Source organism: Meriones unguiculatus, chromosome 3 (assembly GCF_030254825.1).
Source record: "Meriones unguiculatus strain TT.TT164.6M chromosome 3, Bangor_MerUng_6.1, whole genome shotgun sequence".
Classification (NCBI taxonomy): domain Eukaryota; kingdom Metazoa; phylum Chordata; class Mammalia; order Rodentia; family Muridae; genus Meriones; species Meriones unguiculatus.
In genome coordinates this window covers 8,391,524-8,410,168 of record NC_083351.1, presented here as the reverse complement: position 1 = coordinate 8,410,168, position 18,645 = coordinate 8,391,524, and the positions used below count along the sequence as shown (strand labels likewise).

At 47.6% G+C, this 18,645-nt stretch overlaps 1 protein-coding gene across 5 annotated transcripts in view; it reads right to left on the bottom strand.

The window, feature by feature from the left end:
• Vps13d (vacuolar protein sorting 13 homolog D) overlaps positions 1-18,645 on the bottom strand; it is a 224,513-nt gene that overhangs the window by 5,803 nt on the left and 200,065 nt on the right. For all 5 annotated transcript variants that reach the window (XM_021649137.2, XM_021649138.2, XM_021649141.2 and 2 more), the window contains one exon: positions 4,875-5,006. In XM_021649137.2, coding sequence (XP_021504812.2) covers positions 4,875-5,006 — 132 coding nt within the window. The remainder of the gene's footprint in view (positions 1-4,874; positions 5,007-18,645) is intronic.

Here is an 18,645-nt window from a genome sequence, read left to right as displayed (position 1 = left end):
CACTCTGAGTCAGGGGTAGCATTACTGCATGAGGAGAAGAGAGCAGGGGAGGATATGGACAGAAGGAAAAACAGAAATAGGGAGCATCTCAGGGCCAGAGGGAACTGGATGGAAAATGAGCTGAACATACAGAACTTACTTTGCTCTGGAGCACAGGTGGCCAGGCACTCAGCCATGAAGGCTGTCCTTCATGGCTCTAAGGAGATTCCAAAGGTGGCCGGGAGGCAGGGTGATAGCAGGCACACACATCACAGCATCCAGCTGAAACTGGATCTCTAGCCTCTCATTAGACTTGGTGACACCCAGAAAGATGCCTTTACACCAAAGGGCAGAGGGGCTGGTCCCAAGCACACTCCCAACTCCCTTCCAGGAGGCCACCGGGGAACATGGGGAGCTGTGCTCTGAGCCAGGGGTGCTCCTAAAAGGTAGACAGCAAGGGACATCTGGGGAATCTGGGCTAGATAGGCAAGGAGGGGCTCCGGCTGGGTGGCCTGCATTCTGGTGACACATCCTCATCTCCGAGCGAGATGGTGCTGCCCACCAGCTCCTTCAGCTAACGCAAAATGGACAGGATCCATGTTGGGACAGAACAAATGCAGCACACCAGCCCTCATGCCCCACACCGACACTCTGGGCCCAGGAGCCCTGCTCATGCCCTGAGGTGCTGCTGCTAGTAGCATTCATTGTTCTAAAGCTTTCAAACCAAAAGCAGATCAGAACTACCCAGGGAGGTTGAGAGAAGAAAGAGAGCTGGGCAATGACCCAGGCAGACAATGGCTGTCTCCCTATCTTCCCTGAGACTTCCCCTGCAGCCCATTACTCAAGGTCAAGGTTTTGGGGTCCCAACAACACCACTGCTGTCATTCTGCTTGATACTCACCACCCCCACACACCACCAAAAAAATTCTGGAAACCACGTCGAAGAGCCATTCAAACTGCTCTGCAGCAGACGCTTCGTCTGCTGATCCTAAGCCCGAACTTGTCACTCACTCTGTGAGCAGTCCACTCAGGGCTCTTCGCTCTACTGACCTATCCTTCCCAGCCCCTTCTCTCTGTGGCTGCCCACCTGCAGCCTCTGCACCCACAGCCAATGGTACAACAGAGGCCAAGGATGAACACCATGAACTGATGGGGCTTTCTCTGCCTACAGCCACTCTCCACTGCTGCTGGCCCATAGCTGCCCAGGTGACAGGATGGACACTCATCTGTCTTTGAGGGCAGAGGAAAGATGACAATCACTCACAGGATAAGCTCTGTCTTTCTGGAAGAGGACAGAGAAGCCGTCTCTGCAAAACTAACCACCAGAGGCCCCATGACAAGTGGCTCGGACTTCTGTTAGGACCAGCAACTGCCTGAGCTACAGGCAGTGGGCAACAAGTGAGATAACAGTAAAATTTCCCAGTTTATCCCCTTTGTTATACCCCTCCCCAACCAAACATGCCTGTCTGACTTGTTAGACTGTGGACTTATGGAAGAACACTGCAAGGCTGTATTTGGCCTGACACACAGCGAGACTTAATGTATTGAGCGAGAGTTCAGAAGGTGATGGCAAAAGGACACGAGGAGGCCAGGAAGAATCTGACTGCTCACAGGCGCAGCACTCGGTGTGGGATCCCGGGAGGCCGCGCTGCCCTCATAACTTCCCGCAAGCCTTGACTTTTATCTGAGCAGCTGGGTGAGCTGCCAGACACAAGTCTTCAGGTGTCAAATGTTCCTGACAGGCTAGCTTCTGCCTTAGAAGCGTAAGCTGGAGCCAGGCTGTGGCTGAGAAGTAACCACCTTCAGACATAAGGCCCTGGGGTCTATGCTCAGCAACAAAGGGAGGGAGGAAGTTAGGTAGCAAAGGGGATTTCACTATTATTTCTTGAATTCTATTTTATTTTTGTTAGCCATGTAAGTGAGTTAGTTTCACTAGAAAAGAAAGGGATGGGCTGGGGAGATGGTTAAGAGCACTGACTGCTCTTATAGAGGTTCTGAGTTCAATTCCCAGCAAACACACGGTGGCTCAAGACTATCTGTAATGAGATCTGGGGCCCTCTTCTGGCCTGCAGGCATACATGCAGGCAGAACACTGTACACATAATAAATAAATAAATTTTAAAAAAAAGAAAGAGAAGAGAAAGGGAGCATTTTTGGCATGATTCTTTTTGGTCAGGATCCTCTTCCTCCCTTGCCTCTAGGAGACAAGTGCCTAAGGAGAAAAACCTGTCTTTCTTTTTATATACTTTTCTGAATTGGAAAAAAGCATTAACTCCTAAATACTACTTTTTATCTTAATGATGAAAGAACCCAGGGAACACACTGCTGAACACAGCAGCTTCTGGACCACCAAGGCCACTCCTGGGCCCTGTGTAAAGGTTAAGAGTCACCCTTGTACTTGCAATCTGACCCAGCAAAGTTGAAATACTAGAAGGGGAAGTAGGCACTTGACAACAAACAAACAACTAAAACATGATGCTGGCCACAAACCGGGCATCGCTCAGAAGAGTTAATCATACAGAAGAAGTGTTACTTTAACATCATCTGGGGTAAGACTGAGGAGAATGGGAAGTAACAGGGGCAGGAACCACTGAAAAGCCCGCCCTGAAGCCTGAGCAGAGCTTAAATCGGATGTCAGTGACAATCTGTTCAATACTGTTTAATTAAATGGAGAAAAACCCCACAAAAACCAAATGCAACTTGATGTGGGAGATCAAAGTTGACGCTGCTGTGGTGCTGGGGACTTTGTGGGGTTTTCGCTCCATCAGGAAGTAATTACACAATATTTTCCAGAAGTGAAACAGTGAGTCTAACTGGAAAAAAATGTGGAAACATTTAGTTAGAACAGTAGAGCAAGGTATTAAAGACCCTTTTAACGGGTTAACTCTGAGGGGAATATGCAAATAATTAGGTCCTTAAACATGTTTTTAATTACAAATCTAGGATAAAAGTCAGAGGTAGAAGTAGGCACCCGAGATTTTCCTGAGAAGGCCCTCCCTGCAGAGAGAGGACTGGACCACTCACACTGCCCTGAGTACAGGCTTTTGCAGAGCCCCTGGTGACCTCTCCTGCCTGCACAGGGAGACTGAGGTCACACGCCTCCCTCACCACACTCTGGCCAGGTTCCACCCTCAGCCTGGGTGGAGACATGGGGTTTTCATCTTCAAAGTCAAAATGCACTCAGCCAGTAACTGTGCCCAGATCACATGACCTTCCAGTGTTTCATGAAACTGACTTTGCTGATTTCATCCTGACTCCAGACCTCAGCTCACTGGCCTGTCTCTCGGGTGTGTACCATGTGGGCAGTAACTCCACTGTGACTGGACTACACAAAATTTCCCTAGTGTCTTCTGGTCTTATGTCATTCTATTATAAGTGAATCATGTTGCAAAGAACCAGGGATGGTTTAGATAGAATAGAGGTGGGTTGGTGAAGAATTTAAAATATAACTCACCCTCCTTTTTTGAGACAGGGATGTCTATAACCCAGGCTGACTATGGAAGGTAGCTGAGGCTGACCTTGAACTGTGACCCTCATGACAACCCTGAGTGCAAATGCCACCACTCTTGGTTCATGGGTTGTGGGATGAAACCCAGGGCTCTGTGCATGATAGGCAAGCGTTCTACCAGCTTAGCGACATCTCTCACCCCTTACTTAACCTTTAATAGCATCTTTAAGTCCCCAGTGTTTGGAAAGTGGGGCATATATTAACACAAATATTGAACTGCAGCTTTCCAGCTGAGTTTATGAGTGGTTTGAATCCAGGCACTCTTCTAGGTTCAGAGGGTTTCCAGTGAATGGAACATCTTAGCCATCATTGGCTGCCATTCTAACAGAGGCTACACCATGTCCTGCCTGGCTGAGAAATGACTCTTTAGGCCTTTGAGTCTGAAGCCCAAAGCTCCATCAACACTGTGATATATAGGATGGTCTCAGCCCTCTCAGTCTTCAGAAATTGAGATCTAAGTTTCTGTCACTGAAGCCACTCAGTCCACAGCATGTAATTAGGCAGCAAAACAGGCTCACGGGAGGAAACACACAGCATTATCTAGAGAGGTGACACATCTAAGAAGAGCCACATCCCATCTCCTAAATCCTAGACTTCATTTTGCACGTCCCTGTACAAACAAGATACGAAATGTGAGTTGAGGCCTCTCTGGTACTGTCTCCACCAAGGACACTGAAGACCACCCCAGGAGCTCATCTTTCCCTGAATGCTTCCATCAGCCAACAACACCCACAGTGCCAAATCATTCCTTCACTCATTTCACCTTAGAGGAATGTGTTACACCAGCATAGTTCTATCCCGGAAATTCAGTTCTCTCACATCTGGTCAAGTCGCAGAGCACTTTACACTGTGAGGGTTTCCACAGAATAGTGCCAAGATTGCCATGGCTACCATGTCAGCTAAGAATAATCTCACTAGCTGAAAATGGGACATGATCCTGGGCTACTGAAAGAGCAACAGAACAATCAAGAAAACTGTATTTTTAGAATATTCCATGGGTAATAATTTGCTACTTGTGTTTCAATTTGCTAGCATTCTCTAGCAAACAATGGATACCAAAATTTAAGAAGAACTATGGGACAGGAATCCCTTAAGACTGAGAATATCCCATGTACTGGCCTCTTTGTACTGATGACAGAGAGACTCATGCTGCAGACACAACCTAGCGAGGTCCGCTCTGGAGCAGGCTGAGAGCAACTCCCTCCAGTAACGGCCATTTACAAGTAGTCATAGTGACACCCATCAGACATTTAGGACAAGTGATCCTTCAGCTTCTTCCAAGGGCTGCATCAGCATGAAGCTCCTGGTCACAGGAAAACTTCTCAGACTCAAAGACGGACAGGGCAGCACAGTGGACCAATGGGCTGTTTCTCCAGTCCCCACTTACAACTCGTCCTGGATGTTGTCCGTTAGCTTGAAGAGCTGTTCCTGTCCTTCGGCCTGGCTCTCAGAATAGCGTGGGAGCAGCCCCTGAGGGCCAGTGCAGCACCGTGGTTTCCGGACCCTCTGGGCTTGGGTCCTAGGTGGGCAAACAGACAGGAAGAGGGTAAGTGTCAAGGTTAAAGGGACTTTCCTTCCTCATTTGAGACAGCATTGTTTAACAGACAGGAATGAATTACTGCAGGCCTATGTGGTCTATGGCATGGCCACCGTGAAGTCTGACTGGGCCTCACAATCCTTTGACTATACGGAATATTGGCTCAATCAGCTGACTTCCTTAGCCCTCCATCTCACTTTCGGTGTAATGGGGCGACACAACCTACCTCTTGGCTGGAAAATCGAATAAAGAAGTGCTATCAGGCTTGTGCTAGAGAGCACAGGTTACCTATGGCTACGGCTGTTTACAGTGCTTTACTGGGAACCTGCCAGACTCCTGAGGGGCGAGCTCAGCCTCCGGGTTAAAGGGTAAAGAATACAGTGGCCACGTGAGGGGACCAGTCCCAGGCCACAGCAGCAGCCCTAACTCAGGCCACTTGGCTGTCGGTTGCCCAAAGGAATCTGCTTTGCTATGGCTTTCAGGGTCGGCTGCTGTTGTCTTTTTCCACAAACCACAGACAAGGTAATTGATAAACACTTTTTGGTGTTTTCCTAGAAACAGGAGTCCATATTTGTCTTGGAAAGACAGTGCATACTTCAGATGACTGATAAGAGTGCACCGTGTCTGTCCTTAGCCTTGTACTTGCTGTACTTTTTATTATTTGTTCCTGGAACCCACTGAAGCAAAACATCCCTCTCTAGACATACCTCCGAGAGAGGAGCAGGCACCACACTGAATCAGCACTTCAGACCACGTACTGGTGGTGGTAGTGGGGATGGACTGAGGGGCAGAAGTGCTCTGCGGGGCAGGTCGGGGTTAGGGCCCTGGAAGCGGTGGTCTGGAACTTGCCACAGGCTATCTGCAGAGCTGAGACCAGTGCTAGTGCTTCCTCTGAACCTGGGTCAGGCTAAGTTCAGCAGCCTGTGGATCCAGAAGGTGCCATGGGGGGCGGTGTCTGATAGTTGTTAGGAAGCACCCCTAGTCAATTCTCAAATAGGTATGAGGGCATCTAAGGTCCTTTGGTTGTGTTTCTCAGGAGTGAGGAGTGCAATAGAGGATGCAGTGAATCTCCAGGGACTGGGTCATGGGCTTCATTCATAGCACATATTTGCATATTCCCGCTGTGTTTATTCTCAACCTCTTCTACAAGGTGTAGGTTTACTAATGGTCTCAGCCCAGAGTTCTCCCTGAAAGCAGGGATGGTGGTGTAGGCACACACTGTAAGCGCACTGGGAGAGGGACTTCATAACCCCTCACCTATGCTCGCGGATCACCATAGGCAAGAGGTCCCCAGGAAGGTGCTAGGTGGCATTTTCCAGGCGGCCTGCTCTAGTCTCCTGGCCTGGCAAAACACTCACTGCCATTGGTCTACACAGACTAATAACATGTCTTCCCTAAGGCATTCCCATGGTTCTTCTGCCTAAAAGTCTCCTGAAAGGGCCATTGGTTGGCAGGCAGAAGACCAAGGATCCTGCCAAGAGGAAGAAGGTGAGAGCACTTTCCTACTTCCTTTCAATGTAAGGTTTGATTATCCCCTCACTCCGCTTCCCAGTTTGCAGAGACGCCTGCAGGCTAACCTCTAACACATACTTCACACTAACCAGTCTCACCTCTCTACAGTACCTAACCAATGGCCTTTGGGTTTATTTGCTTTGAGCCAGGGTCTCACTATGTTGTAGCCCATGCTGGATCTGAACTTACTCTATAGCTCTGGCTGGCCTTGAGCTGGCTGCCCTGCCTTAGCCTCCCAAACCCCAACCCCCTACCTCAGTTCGAAGAGCCCTTCTGGAAACCTAACTTAGAGCAAGCCAGTCACCTGTCCAGAGCATATTGCCTCACTCAGATACGTGAGTATTTATTGCCTCCACATGAGCAACACCAAGAAAAAGCATTTTGCCTCAGCAGCACCTGCTGCCTGTTGAGAATCAGCAGGATGGCAGATGCTTTGTAGGTGGGGAGCAGCTTGGGGTCTTCCCTGAGCTACAAAGCAAAACTGAGGTTCTGAAATTTGAAAGTCAATGAGCATCAGGCACAGGCAGAGAATAGCAGAATTTCATCTTTGTAAGAGAAACACAGGGTGCCTCTGGGTCCACGAGGGAAAGGAAAAGACAGATATGAAAGCGGAAACTTTGTGGACATATGTCCCAGCCCTTACAGGAGACTAGTGTTTCCTTAGTGCTTAACAGTGGAGTGTGAGGGTGGGGGGACAGACTGTGAACTCTGCATCCTTCTGAAGGGACCGAAGGAAGTCAGGCAAGCCAGTAAAAGGTGGCAGGCTCCTGCTCCTGAGCTCATGGAAGTCACATCTCATACCAGCTGAAGGTCAACTCAGAATAAAGGAAAATGTGCCCCCTATCACCAAAAAGTTTATTCCTTGACAGTAACTCCCTGAGTCAGTGGCTGCCACTAGATCCCTTTTTTAAGTCTTTATCTCCACTCACAGTATAGTTCTTATCTTCTAGGCTGCAAACTACAGCCACGCAGAGACATCTAGAAGGAGCAGGTGGAACAGCTCTCTTGTGGGTACGTCTTTACCATGTGCTAGGCTTATCTCCTCCCTGTCTTCCCGCAGATGACAAACTACTACCAGTTTTTCTGGTCCTCTCTTGGTAGTCTGTCAAACAGCAAGGGCCAGGCTGGACTCAGTGCTTAGTGTTGGGGCCTGCAGGAGCTCACTGGGATGTTCGAAGCTTACTTCATGTCAATATGATATACAAGGAGGGGGGGGGGGAAGAAAACCCAAAAACCAGCCTCCCATCGTAGCCCTACCTCAAAGAGAGGACACAGCTCAGTAAATGAGGGGTTCCCCACAGAGGGGTGATTTGCAGTTCCCTCTTGGTGGTGATTCTTTAGAGAGGCAAAAGGCAGATTAAAGGTGCAAGATCTTCCTCATTCTTCTACAATGTTGTGTCAGTGACTAAGGCTAGTTAGTTCTCTAAAACAACGAAAATGTCAAGTTCTCATGTCCAAGTTGGTAGGTCGTGAGCACGGTTTGGAGGATGGTGTTGAAAGTCACTATGTGAACAAATCTGAACCTAGACTTAAGAGTTAAAAATAAAACCCGACCGTAAGCAATGTTTCCAAACACAGGAGCTAGCAGGAAGGTGACAAAGTGACCTTCACCAGGGAAAAGGTACCACTGTGTGGCAGAACTGCTCTCACAGTCCATATGTATGGTCACACATACTTGTAATCATAGAATCTGGGAAGCAGACATGAAGACAGCTCCAAGATCAAAGCCAGCCAGTACCACTTAGAGAAACTTCATCTTAAAAAACTCTCAAAAACCAAAACCACCCCAAACACGAGCAACAAATAATATAAAATATATACTGGTAGAGTCAGACTTGTCATCATTGCACAACAAGGTCCTAAAAATACATATCATCACACATATGTATAAATGTACATACATACGCACAGCCTGAATTCAAATCACACTTAAAAACAAATACAAGCCCAGCCCTGCTGCTGTCCACAGCCTGGGTCTTCTACACCCACACTCCCGCTCCTCCTCTTTCGGCACAGCCAGATTCTGAGTCTTGTGTCTATTGCCTGTGCTTTTCTTTCTTAGGCAGTCTTCACATACTTCAAAGCATGCTCTGGTGCACTGGTGCATCTACAGTCTCTAATTACGCGTTAGGGCACTGGAAAGCACATGCCCTCCAACTCTGTACTGAGAGGACTCAGTCATTCCCTTGGGCAGCTGTAGTTCACTTGTGTCTGTTTACTAATACCCCGTGGTATATACATCTGAGTACCGGCTAAGGTCTTACTATTGTAAGTGATGTGGCTATGAACATTCTTGCGCATGTCTCCTGGTAACCTTTGGGTTCGAACACACACGTGCACACATGCATACTTTCTGCTAAATTTCAGGCTATCAAAGTTTGAGGGAGAGGAGAATTGAGCCACAATGCAGTTAGGAGATGCTAACTGATACTATCTAGGATGGCACATGAGATGGGGCCAGGGTAACAAAAGAAGTAAATTTTAAGTTTACTTTTACTTGAGAACCTGTCTACAAGCAAGAAACAAAAAAAGAAAGAAAAGGAAAGTCAGGAGTGTGCTATAATCTCAGCACTCAGGAAGCAGAGGCAGAAAGATAAGCAATTCAAGGCAAGTCTCAGTTAAAAGCAACTTAAGAACCAGTCTGGACTACATGAAATCCTGTCTCAAAAGATCCAAACAAAGCAAAATTAAGTTGATTTATACTTATGTTGTATCTTAGAGAATACTGATTTGCATGCTTGCTTTCTCTCTCTCTGATGTGTGTGTGCACACGCGCCCATGCATGCATGCCATAGCATATGTGAGGTGGTCAGAGGACAACTACTGGGAGTCTCTCACTGTGGGTTCTAGAAATCAGGCTCAGGTCAGGCTTGGGCAGCAAATGCTTCACCTGTTACGCCGTCTCACCAGCTGGGTCTAGAGCCTGTTGCTTGAGTGGGTATGAAACGGCTACAGTGTTTTCTCACTCCACCTGCTCCTTTTCAATGAAAGGACAGTGGTGTTCTGTGATGGCTAGTCTCAGTTGTGGCCTTGACCACATCTGGGAATCAACTAAAACTCAAGTTGCTGGGCAATCCTGGGAGGAATTTTCTTCACCTGATTATTTGAATACAGAAGACCCACCCTCAGTCTGGGCCACACCTTATGGCCCCAGTCCACATGAAAGGCTAAGGATGACAGAAGCTTTGTATTTTGCCTGCTTGTCCCCACTCTCTCTGGCAAGTTCATCTATCCTACTAAGGCCAGCACCTCTCTAGGAATCCTCCAGATTTGAACAGCCAAGACATCCATCATCATGAACTGAACAACTACCAGATTCTCAGCCTCTGTACTGTGGGGACAGCCATTGCTGGACTGCCTGGGCCACAGCCTGGAAGCCAGTCTGCCAGCTCCCCTTGTATCTACACATTCATTCTACCATCTGTGCTTCTTTAGAGAATCCTGATTAATATGGTATGCACAGGCCAGTATGCATTGGTGCTGGGGCATGAGGGTCAATTCTGAAATTGCTCTGCCACCCCACTCCTAACTGATGGGTGGCCACTTGGGCAGTGTCTGGTACCACATTAAACAGGAAGTAGAAAAACCCCCTCACTCACCTCTCCTTGGTTAACTAACTGTGTTTCTTGACCAACTCCAAGAACACGAGTCAGTTCTGTGTGTGCAGCATCTCTGCCTCCACAGCCTTTGTTTAGCCAAAGGTCTGCGGTGCACTTAATTGCTGCCAGCTGGGGGTTGTCGGCCATTTTAAGCCTTCAGCTGCTGCGGTTTATAAATTTCACAGCATATAGGAAGAAGCAGCCCTTCCAGTCAACCAGCTAATCCAAAATGTCAGCACCAAATGAACTTGAGCTTTGAACTCCATGAAAATGTCAGGAAGCGGTGATACACCATGGATGCCTCTTCCCCCAGGGAAGGGGCCACTCACGGAGTGGCTGATACACTGCAGATACCTACCCGGGGAGGGCTGGCCAGGAAGATTCGATTCATCTGGTGGGGGTGACAGATACAGGAGGCCCCCAAACCAAAGATGAGAGAAATGGAAACAACCCGTGCCAGAGCCTTGAAGCAACAGTAAATCCAAACAAGGTGGCGGCCAGACCTAACCAGTCCCACTTCGTTGACCTTGCCTTTCAGCCTGAGGTCAGCGGTTGGCCGAGCCACGGTTTGTTCTTTGCTTCTGTGATGAGTAGCTGTGTCACAGGTCTGTTACTTGGAGACAGATGGTTGTGCATGTCCATATGCTGGCATGGTGCAAGCTGATAGCTGGTTGAGAAGTCTGTCATGGTCAATGTCTAGCAACCAAGTGATAGCCACACACCATCAGTAAATGAGTAGACGGTCTGCGCAGACTGTGACAACCAAGCACAGTAGATGTTTATTCAACTGAGGGCTGCCATCTTACTGAAGGCTGTACATGCTGACCTCTGAGGAGTGATGGACGATGCTTACATTTATTTTATATCCAGGCCCAAGACTTTTGTTTTCACTAAGTGTTTTACTGATAGGCAGTGTACTCAACCAAGCACAAATAATTAGACTGAAGGCAGAAGGTTGACCCAGACCCTCGCACGCGTGCATACGTGCACGCACACACACAAAGCAAATTAATAAATGTAACAAAAATTAAAATGAAGCTGATAATAGGGCTGTTACTGGGAGTAACTAAGTAGCTAGATGTACAGTGCTTAGAATGGGGCCTGGTTACAACACACTCCACAGAAGGGCACCCACGGCACAGAGGAGCCCTAGCCCAGACAGATGGGCCAGGCGAGGCTCACAGCTTGCCACGGAAGTGCTTCCCATTCCCCTTCCTGTTGACATTCCACTCTGTTCCCTGGAGCTCTGAAGTCACGTGTAAGGCAACACATTAAAGCCCCACACCATACTATTGCCACTGAAAATGGAGGGAGATGTTGACTCAAGGAATCATAGAAATCCCATTTATACTGTTAGGTTTTAGCAGTCCAGCAGGGACGATTTCCTGGGCTGGGTTTGCACCCATCAGTGGGATTCACACCTGACTTGTTTATAGGGGTCAAGGCTCTTTGTAATCTTATGCATTTGGGGACCCCATGACACTGTGACCGGGACAGCTGGCAGGACTAATGGCAGCAGATGTGCTGCTGGGACTTCAGCCTGAAGACAAGGATACTCCAGGCTTTCTTCTTGGTCAACTGCCTCCGGGGTGAGACTACCTGTTTACTTCAGCTGGGTTTGGAAGGCCAAGAAGGCTCACTTTATAATGAATTCAGCACAGCTGTGAGGCTTGGGAAAGGTTCCCCTTATGTCATAAATCTGCCTTCATTCTGGGGTTGCTTTACTTTATAAAAAGGCCCACAACTTTAAGGATCATTACAGGAAAGGGGCACTTCACAACCACTACTATGGAGGGATGGGGGTCTGTGACATGACTCCCAGTAAGAGTGACTCCTAAGGAGCATGTTGGATGCTGGACACATGAGCATTTTCCCTTCTCTATTTAGCTATTAATTTCCTGAAATAATGTTTGTAAAGAAGCAGTGCTAATCACCTAGCACTCAATAAATTATAACGAACATCAAATTCTTAGAGTTGGAATAATCTCAGAGTATTGCCTTTAGGAAAATTCCCCATACCCAAGGGTGATATAACACACACACACACACACACACACACCACTGGCAAAACACTTTCTCTAAATGCAGCCTGTGAAATAACCTCTCCTGTACAACCACTGCTGTTCAGAAGCTTCTGCCCCCGGGTCTCCTTCAGGGCCAATGCCAGGCAGACCTGGGGTGCTACAGCTTAGGGGTTTGCTTCCTGCTCAGGCGCAGGGCTGCTCACACAGAAGGAAGAGGGTGGAAGGCAGGGAAGGTAAAAAAGAGAAAGGACAGTAGGGAAAGAAAGGGAACTCCAAAGGAGTGAAAGCTGTGCAGGCGTCAGTGCCCTGGGGTTTGGGCCTTGCAGCCGAGCTGTAGGGGGCAGAGGACAGGTACACCTTCCAGCCCGGACACACCAGACATGAATGTATAGCCCCCAAACTGTAGGAGCTGGTGCAAGGAGAGCTGGGTGAGTTGAGAGGGCTGGTTGGTGGCAGGGCCTCTGGAGCCAGAGGAAGGAGAAGGCTGGGAGTTGGTAATGACCCAGGGACCCCTGGAGCATAGGAATGCTGGACATTCCACTGTGAGGGGACACGAGGAAGCTCCTTGCCCAGGTCACATGCTCCCAAAGGGTAACTGGCAGCTTGGGGGAACTGTGCAGTATCTGTACTTTTCTGAGAAGGAAAAAAAATAAAACAGGCTTGGAAGCCGGGCAACTACTCTGGGTCCAGCTCCTCATGGGGAGTCATCGGCACCTTGACACTCAGCTGGCCCATAGCGCAGAACTGTCTGACCCAGTGATCAAGACTGACTCATTCACACCCAAGGAGAAGCTTCCTCACAGTCCGACCTTACATGGCTCATTCCATATCTGCCCAAGCTTTAGGTTCCTTTGATCTTAGAGACAACCAGTCCCTGCCAGTCCCCAGCGTTCCTTCTCACCAGCTGGGTTTCTTGCTATTGATGTTTAGACTTAACCTATGGCTGCGAGCTCACAGAAGCCAAGGCTACCTCCAGCCAGCCTACCCATCTAAAGTCAGAGATGGCACTGTCATAGAATTTGTGTCTGTCTGGCTCTAGGCCATGAGTCCAATGCCCCCAAGATGATCCTAGTTTTTCATACTAAAAAAAGACCCCTCTCTTTGTTCTGACACTTGCCATAGGGTCAGACACAAGCCCCTGCAGGAAGGGGTGAAGGAGAACAACTTCATGTCTGAATGGGAACTAGGTTCAGCATCGTCCTTTCTGGTCAGGAAAGGAACAGAACAACAATGGCATCTTGGCTATATCCTTTGGCCTCTCTATGACAGACTGATTTCTGTTTGGGACCAGGATGTTCCACCTGTGACAGAGAGTATCCTTTATTTGGTGATAAAACGGTCAAGCTGTCTGTTAATTACGTGCTGACCGGTGTTAACCTAAGCCGGTTGACTGTCATAGTCCATCAACCCTTGGCAAACTGGTTTGTTTGGTCTGGACGGCAAACAACATTCCACACTACTGGATTTTTTTCTTTCCCAAATCCCCTGCGGCCCTGTCACTGCCCCCCACAACCTTTTTAAAAATTACAGTCTGTTCTGCTGTCTCAGGTTACAGTCTGTAAACAATAAGCAATGCTGATGAAATGCAAAAAGCTGAAAATTTGTAAAGCAGAAAGGTCTGCGGGATGTCCCCCATCTGTGTCACATTAAACACGCACTCAATAGATCTGTTGAATCAGGACCCCAGGGGTGATGCAGGCCAGAAGGGCTCTTAATGCTGTGTGGTGTGCTGAAGGCCACTGTACACAAGGAGGGGTGGAAGGTGGCATCAGGAAAAGATGCCCAGCTCACCCTGCAGGTCGGCTCTCCAGCCTGCCTCTGGTTTGTGCATGTTGCAAACTGGTGGGTCATGTGGGGACGATGGCTCAGACCTTTCTTTAGCCCTTGGTGGTTAAAGTAAATAACAGGGTTTCATGACAAGGTGACTCATTTGAAAGGCTGACTTTTCATATATTAAAATGACTACAAATAAAAACAGAATGGAAGGAAAACATTTACAGTATACTTGGCAAGATGTTTAGAGGCTACTGGAGATGCCAGTTGCTACGCTGGGCAAAATGAAACTCATTTTGTTGATCCCAAGCAATTTACACAGAGGCCCATGACACATACTCGCTGTCTCTTAAGAAAATGGTAGAACATGAGAGAACAACTGGTGTGTTTTAAACTGTGGCACTGTGCTGGTCTATGACTCAAACACAATGGACCGGTGTGCGAATGCCCCAAGGCACTGTGAAAAGGCCCCTACATCATGTATGGTTATGGCCCTAGCTCTTGCACATGCATTTTCTGTCAGCCTCGGGTGAGAAGACATCAGGGAGGGACTGGGCAGCTGGCATTTGGGGTAGGGCTGGGGCTGCAGGCATGAACGTTTTGACTGGGTCCCCAGACACCCTAGCCTCATACTGTTCTTCTCAAGGCATGTTCACTAGTATTGCACTTTATAGTGAAGAAAACACATCTTGCTGAAAGTGGCAAACTTGACCAAGGATCGTCTGATACCCTTGGGCTCAGTAAACTTAATGGATATCATGTTTGCTGAGGAGACTCTCAACACAGTCCACCGCTGTTAGGCATCTAGACACCAAGAAGGGATACCAAAAAAAAAAAAAAAAAAAGCCAATTCTGAGAAGCTTACAATCAAGAAAGTATAGTCTACATTCTTGCCCTTCAAGCGTGTGTGCGTGTGTGTGTGTAATTGTTATATTTATATGTGTGCACATACACATAGGGAGTAGATGTTGGATGTTTTCTTCTGTTGTTCTCTACCTAATTTTTGAGGCAGAGTCTCACTGAACCTAAAGTTCAAGAACTTGACTAGCTGGTTGGTCAACAGGCTTTAGAAATTCACCTGTCTGGCTGGAGAAATGGCTCACATGCTAAGAGCACGGCCTGCTCTTCTAGAGGCCCTGAGTTCAATTCCCAGCAACCACATGATGGCTCACAACCATCTAAAGTAAGATATGGTGCCCTTCTCTGGCGTGCAGGTGTTCATGCAGACAGAAAATTATACACATGATAAATAAATAAATCTTAAAAAAAAAAAAAAAGAAAGAAATTCACTTGTTTCTTCAACCTCTACTCCCAGTTCTGGATTACACATGCAAGATGTTACATGTACCTTTTACATGGGTCCCAGGGATCTGAACTCAGGTCCTTAAGCACATTACCAACAGAGCCATCTTCCCAGTACCTATGGTCTACATTCTTTTTTTAAATATTTATTTTATGTTTGTGAATATTTTGCCTGCATGTATGTATACTGCATGGATGCCTGGTACCCACAGAAGTCTGAAGAGGGTGTCAGATTCTAGAACTGGAGTCATGATGGTTGTAAGGAACCATGTAGATGCTAGGAACTAAACCCAGGTTTCCTGCCAGAGCATCAAGGACTCTTAACTTCTAAGCCATCTTTCTAGCCCCATGTTGTGTAGCAGTTTCCTCTGAGATTAAAACAATCCATCTTAAAGGGAAGTTCCTTAAAATAGAAAGTAAACAATTTATAATAGCTTCAGGAAGTCCCTGAAACTAACCAGATTCACTAGGTCCATCTCCCTCCTTAGCAAACAATAAAGACAGCTGAGAGTCAATCTTGGACAATCCAAGCTGCAAAGACCTAAGGCCAGCCTAGTTGTCTAAAAGAGCCGAACCCAGTCAAGCTGCCTGGAAGAGGCTTGAGCCTATTGAAGTACCTGGAAAGGACACCTTCCAACCCACTGAGCTGCTTGCAAGGGGTGCAGCACACTCCAGGTTCCCAGCTTTTGCGCTGGGCTGGATTTTGATGATGCAGTTATATTTGAGCCATTTCTGCTTCTGTATTTAACTACTCACTCATATTGCTGTAAGTAACCCCAATAAAACTCACTGGTCGGCTGTGAGCTTCCTGTCTGGGGTGAGTAGATGTATGTGTTGTATTTCCCCAGGAAAAGTCCATCGCATAGCACCCCACAGTCTACAGTCTTGATGACTACAGAAGCCCACACCTTGTATCACTGGGTGAGTGCGGCAGCTAAGTGGAAGGCCTGGAATAGCATGCTACAGGTTTTTGGGAAGGTCTGGCCTCAAGCAGGGGCCTGATGTAAGGCCAGATGGAACAAGGTGTAAATAGATACTTCAGAACAGGTGGCAACAAATAACAAGACAAAAAAAAAAAAAAAAGTCAACAGGTCACACCCGCACAACCAAAACATCTGCCAGCACTCATTCTTAGAGTTGCAGCAACTGGCATCACTGCAGGCAGAGTGACGTGCTTTCACATGGTCTTGACTTAGGCTCCTAGGCACATGGGCAGGACCCACCAGCAGCAAAGCTACCTCTTATCAACATCTAGACTGAGGGACTGGCCGGCTGTACGGCTACTGCTGGCAGGGTGGAGGAAGACACAGTAAGTACACTAATGACGACTTGACTTCAAGGCATTTTATTTTTTCTTTTCTTAAAAAACCAAACACCTAATGCATTCTAAGAGTTCTTTTAGACGTCTCTCAAATATCTTCCCTCTCCCCGTTTCTTTGAGACAAGGTCTCACAGACCTGTAGCCTAGGTTGGCCTCAAACTTGCTACACTGCAGAAGATGAACTTTGATTTCTGATCCTCCTGCCTCGATCTCTTGGGGTTACAGATGAGCAGCGTGCCTGACTTCTGCAGTAGTGGGGCTCAAACCTGGAGCTTTGTGTGGAGTGTGGAAGCATTCTACCAACTGAACCACTCCAAGGGGTTTTAAAAGGATTGGGACAAAAAACGAGAAGTAATCCACAAGTGGAGACCTGGAAATAGCCAACAGAAATACAGGAGATGATCTGACACTGCTGACTTGCAGACAAGTGTGAGCAGCAGCAGTGCTGACATATTTGCTCTGACTGGCAGCCTTAAAAGATAAAGCCTGCTCCTTACTACAGTGTCTGGCACAGCAGCTACCCCAAAAAAACCAAGACACCTGCTCTGAATGAATGAGCAGGCAGATGCTGGAAAAAAGGCTCCACCCAAGCCCCGTAGGTCAAACACAAACTGCCTCACCTTCCTAGGAAGCAATCTGTACTGTGTTACTAGAGAAAGCACACACCACTTCAATCCAGCAATTAAACGTTCAGAAACTGACCCTGAGAACAGCATTTGACAGCTATGAGAGGATGCTGAAGTCTGAAAGGCTACCAAGCACAGTATATGATGGCATATTTGCAACATATTACATAAATGTTCAATATAACTTGCTTTTGGAATGGAAAGGTGCTTTAAGGTGAGATGTTGGAGTTTGTACTTGGGGCTGCAGGTACTGTTTGGTTGTAGAGGTAGCTTTGCTTAGCACACCAGAGTCTACAACAACAACAACAACAACAACAACACACACACACATATGCATGCATGCACAAACACATTTACACATGTACCTATTTATGTGATACTCATACACACGCACATATTTGTGTATCTATGCAGGGAGGTGTATGGTGGGGTTATACTAGTAACTTTTTGGTGACTATTAATAGTGGGTTACCCGAGATAAGAAGAAAGGGAGAAAAATAACAGCGCCTATCTCAGTGGCTTGCTGCAGAGATTGAAGAGCTAACAACTAACAGTGCCCCAAGCTTCGATGTACATATACCACATGCTATGTCACTCAAACACTAAAACTATGCTTTTTAGAAACCACGATGGTTCGGGAAGCAGCTGAGTCCAAAGAGAAACATGTCTAAAGTACACTCACAGTAAACCCACCAATGAGTCCAGGTTTCCATTGTAATAACTGTACGGCACCTGGGCCATCTAAGGTGGGGAGAAGCTGCCGAATGGCTTTTCTTCTGGACAATCAGAGGGGAGTGACCATCACTACCTACGTCTCCTCCCACAGCCTGGCCAGCCCTGCCTAGCCCTGGACACGGTGAGGAGGGTCATGGATGGGGCTCTGTCATGCTGAAGTTGCCTACAGGACTCCTCCCGGGCCCAAGAACTTACTTTCACTGCACTGTCTACTGTTCTGACCCTGAATGGCAGGAAGGTGTCTGTTCCTTCTTACGGGAGCCAGAAAGCTCAGCATACTGTGCTCTGACTGAGGAGCTGGAGGTGTTGGCAGGCCCCACAGGGACCTGGGTATGCGTGGCACAGTTGTTAAGGGGTCCCCAAGGTAGAGCATGCAGTGCAAATGTACACTCTAAGAATGGGCAAGAGCACACGCGCCTGCCTCCCAGCATGCCCCAGTCCCAGCCCATCAGAGCAAAGGGAGAAGTGACATCTGGAACTGGTTTTGAGGCTCTCCAGCTGCAGATCCATGAGGCTGAAGGGGCTTATGGCTGTCCCTTCTGATTCTCATCAGGGCAAAGCACAAGCCAGAAGACAAGCTGGTTTAGAGACCAAATCAACCTCACTTTGAAATGCTCTTCACTTCCTGACCTCCTTTGAAAGTAGAATTAATGGTCCAGGTGGAAAGAGATCAAAATGAAAGATAAGGGCTTGGATCCTCTCAGGTGTTTTTGGAGGTTTCATAGAGAT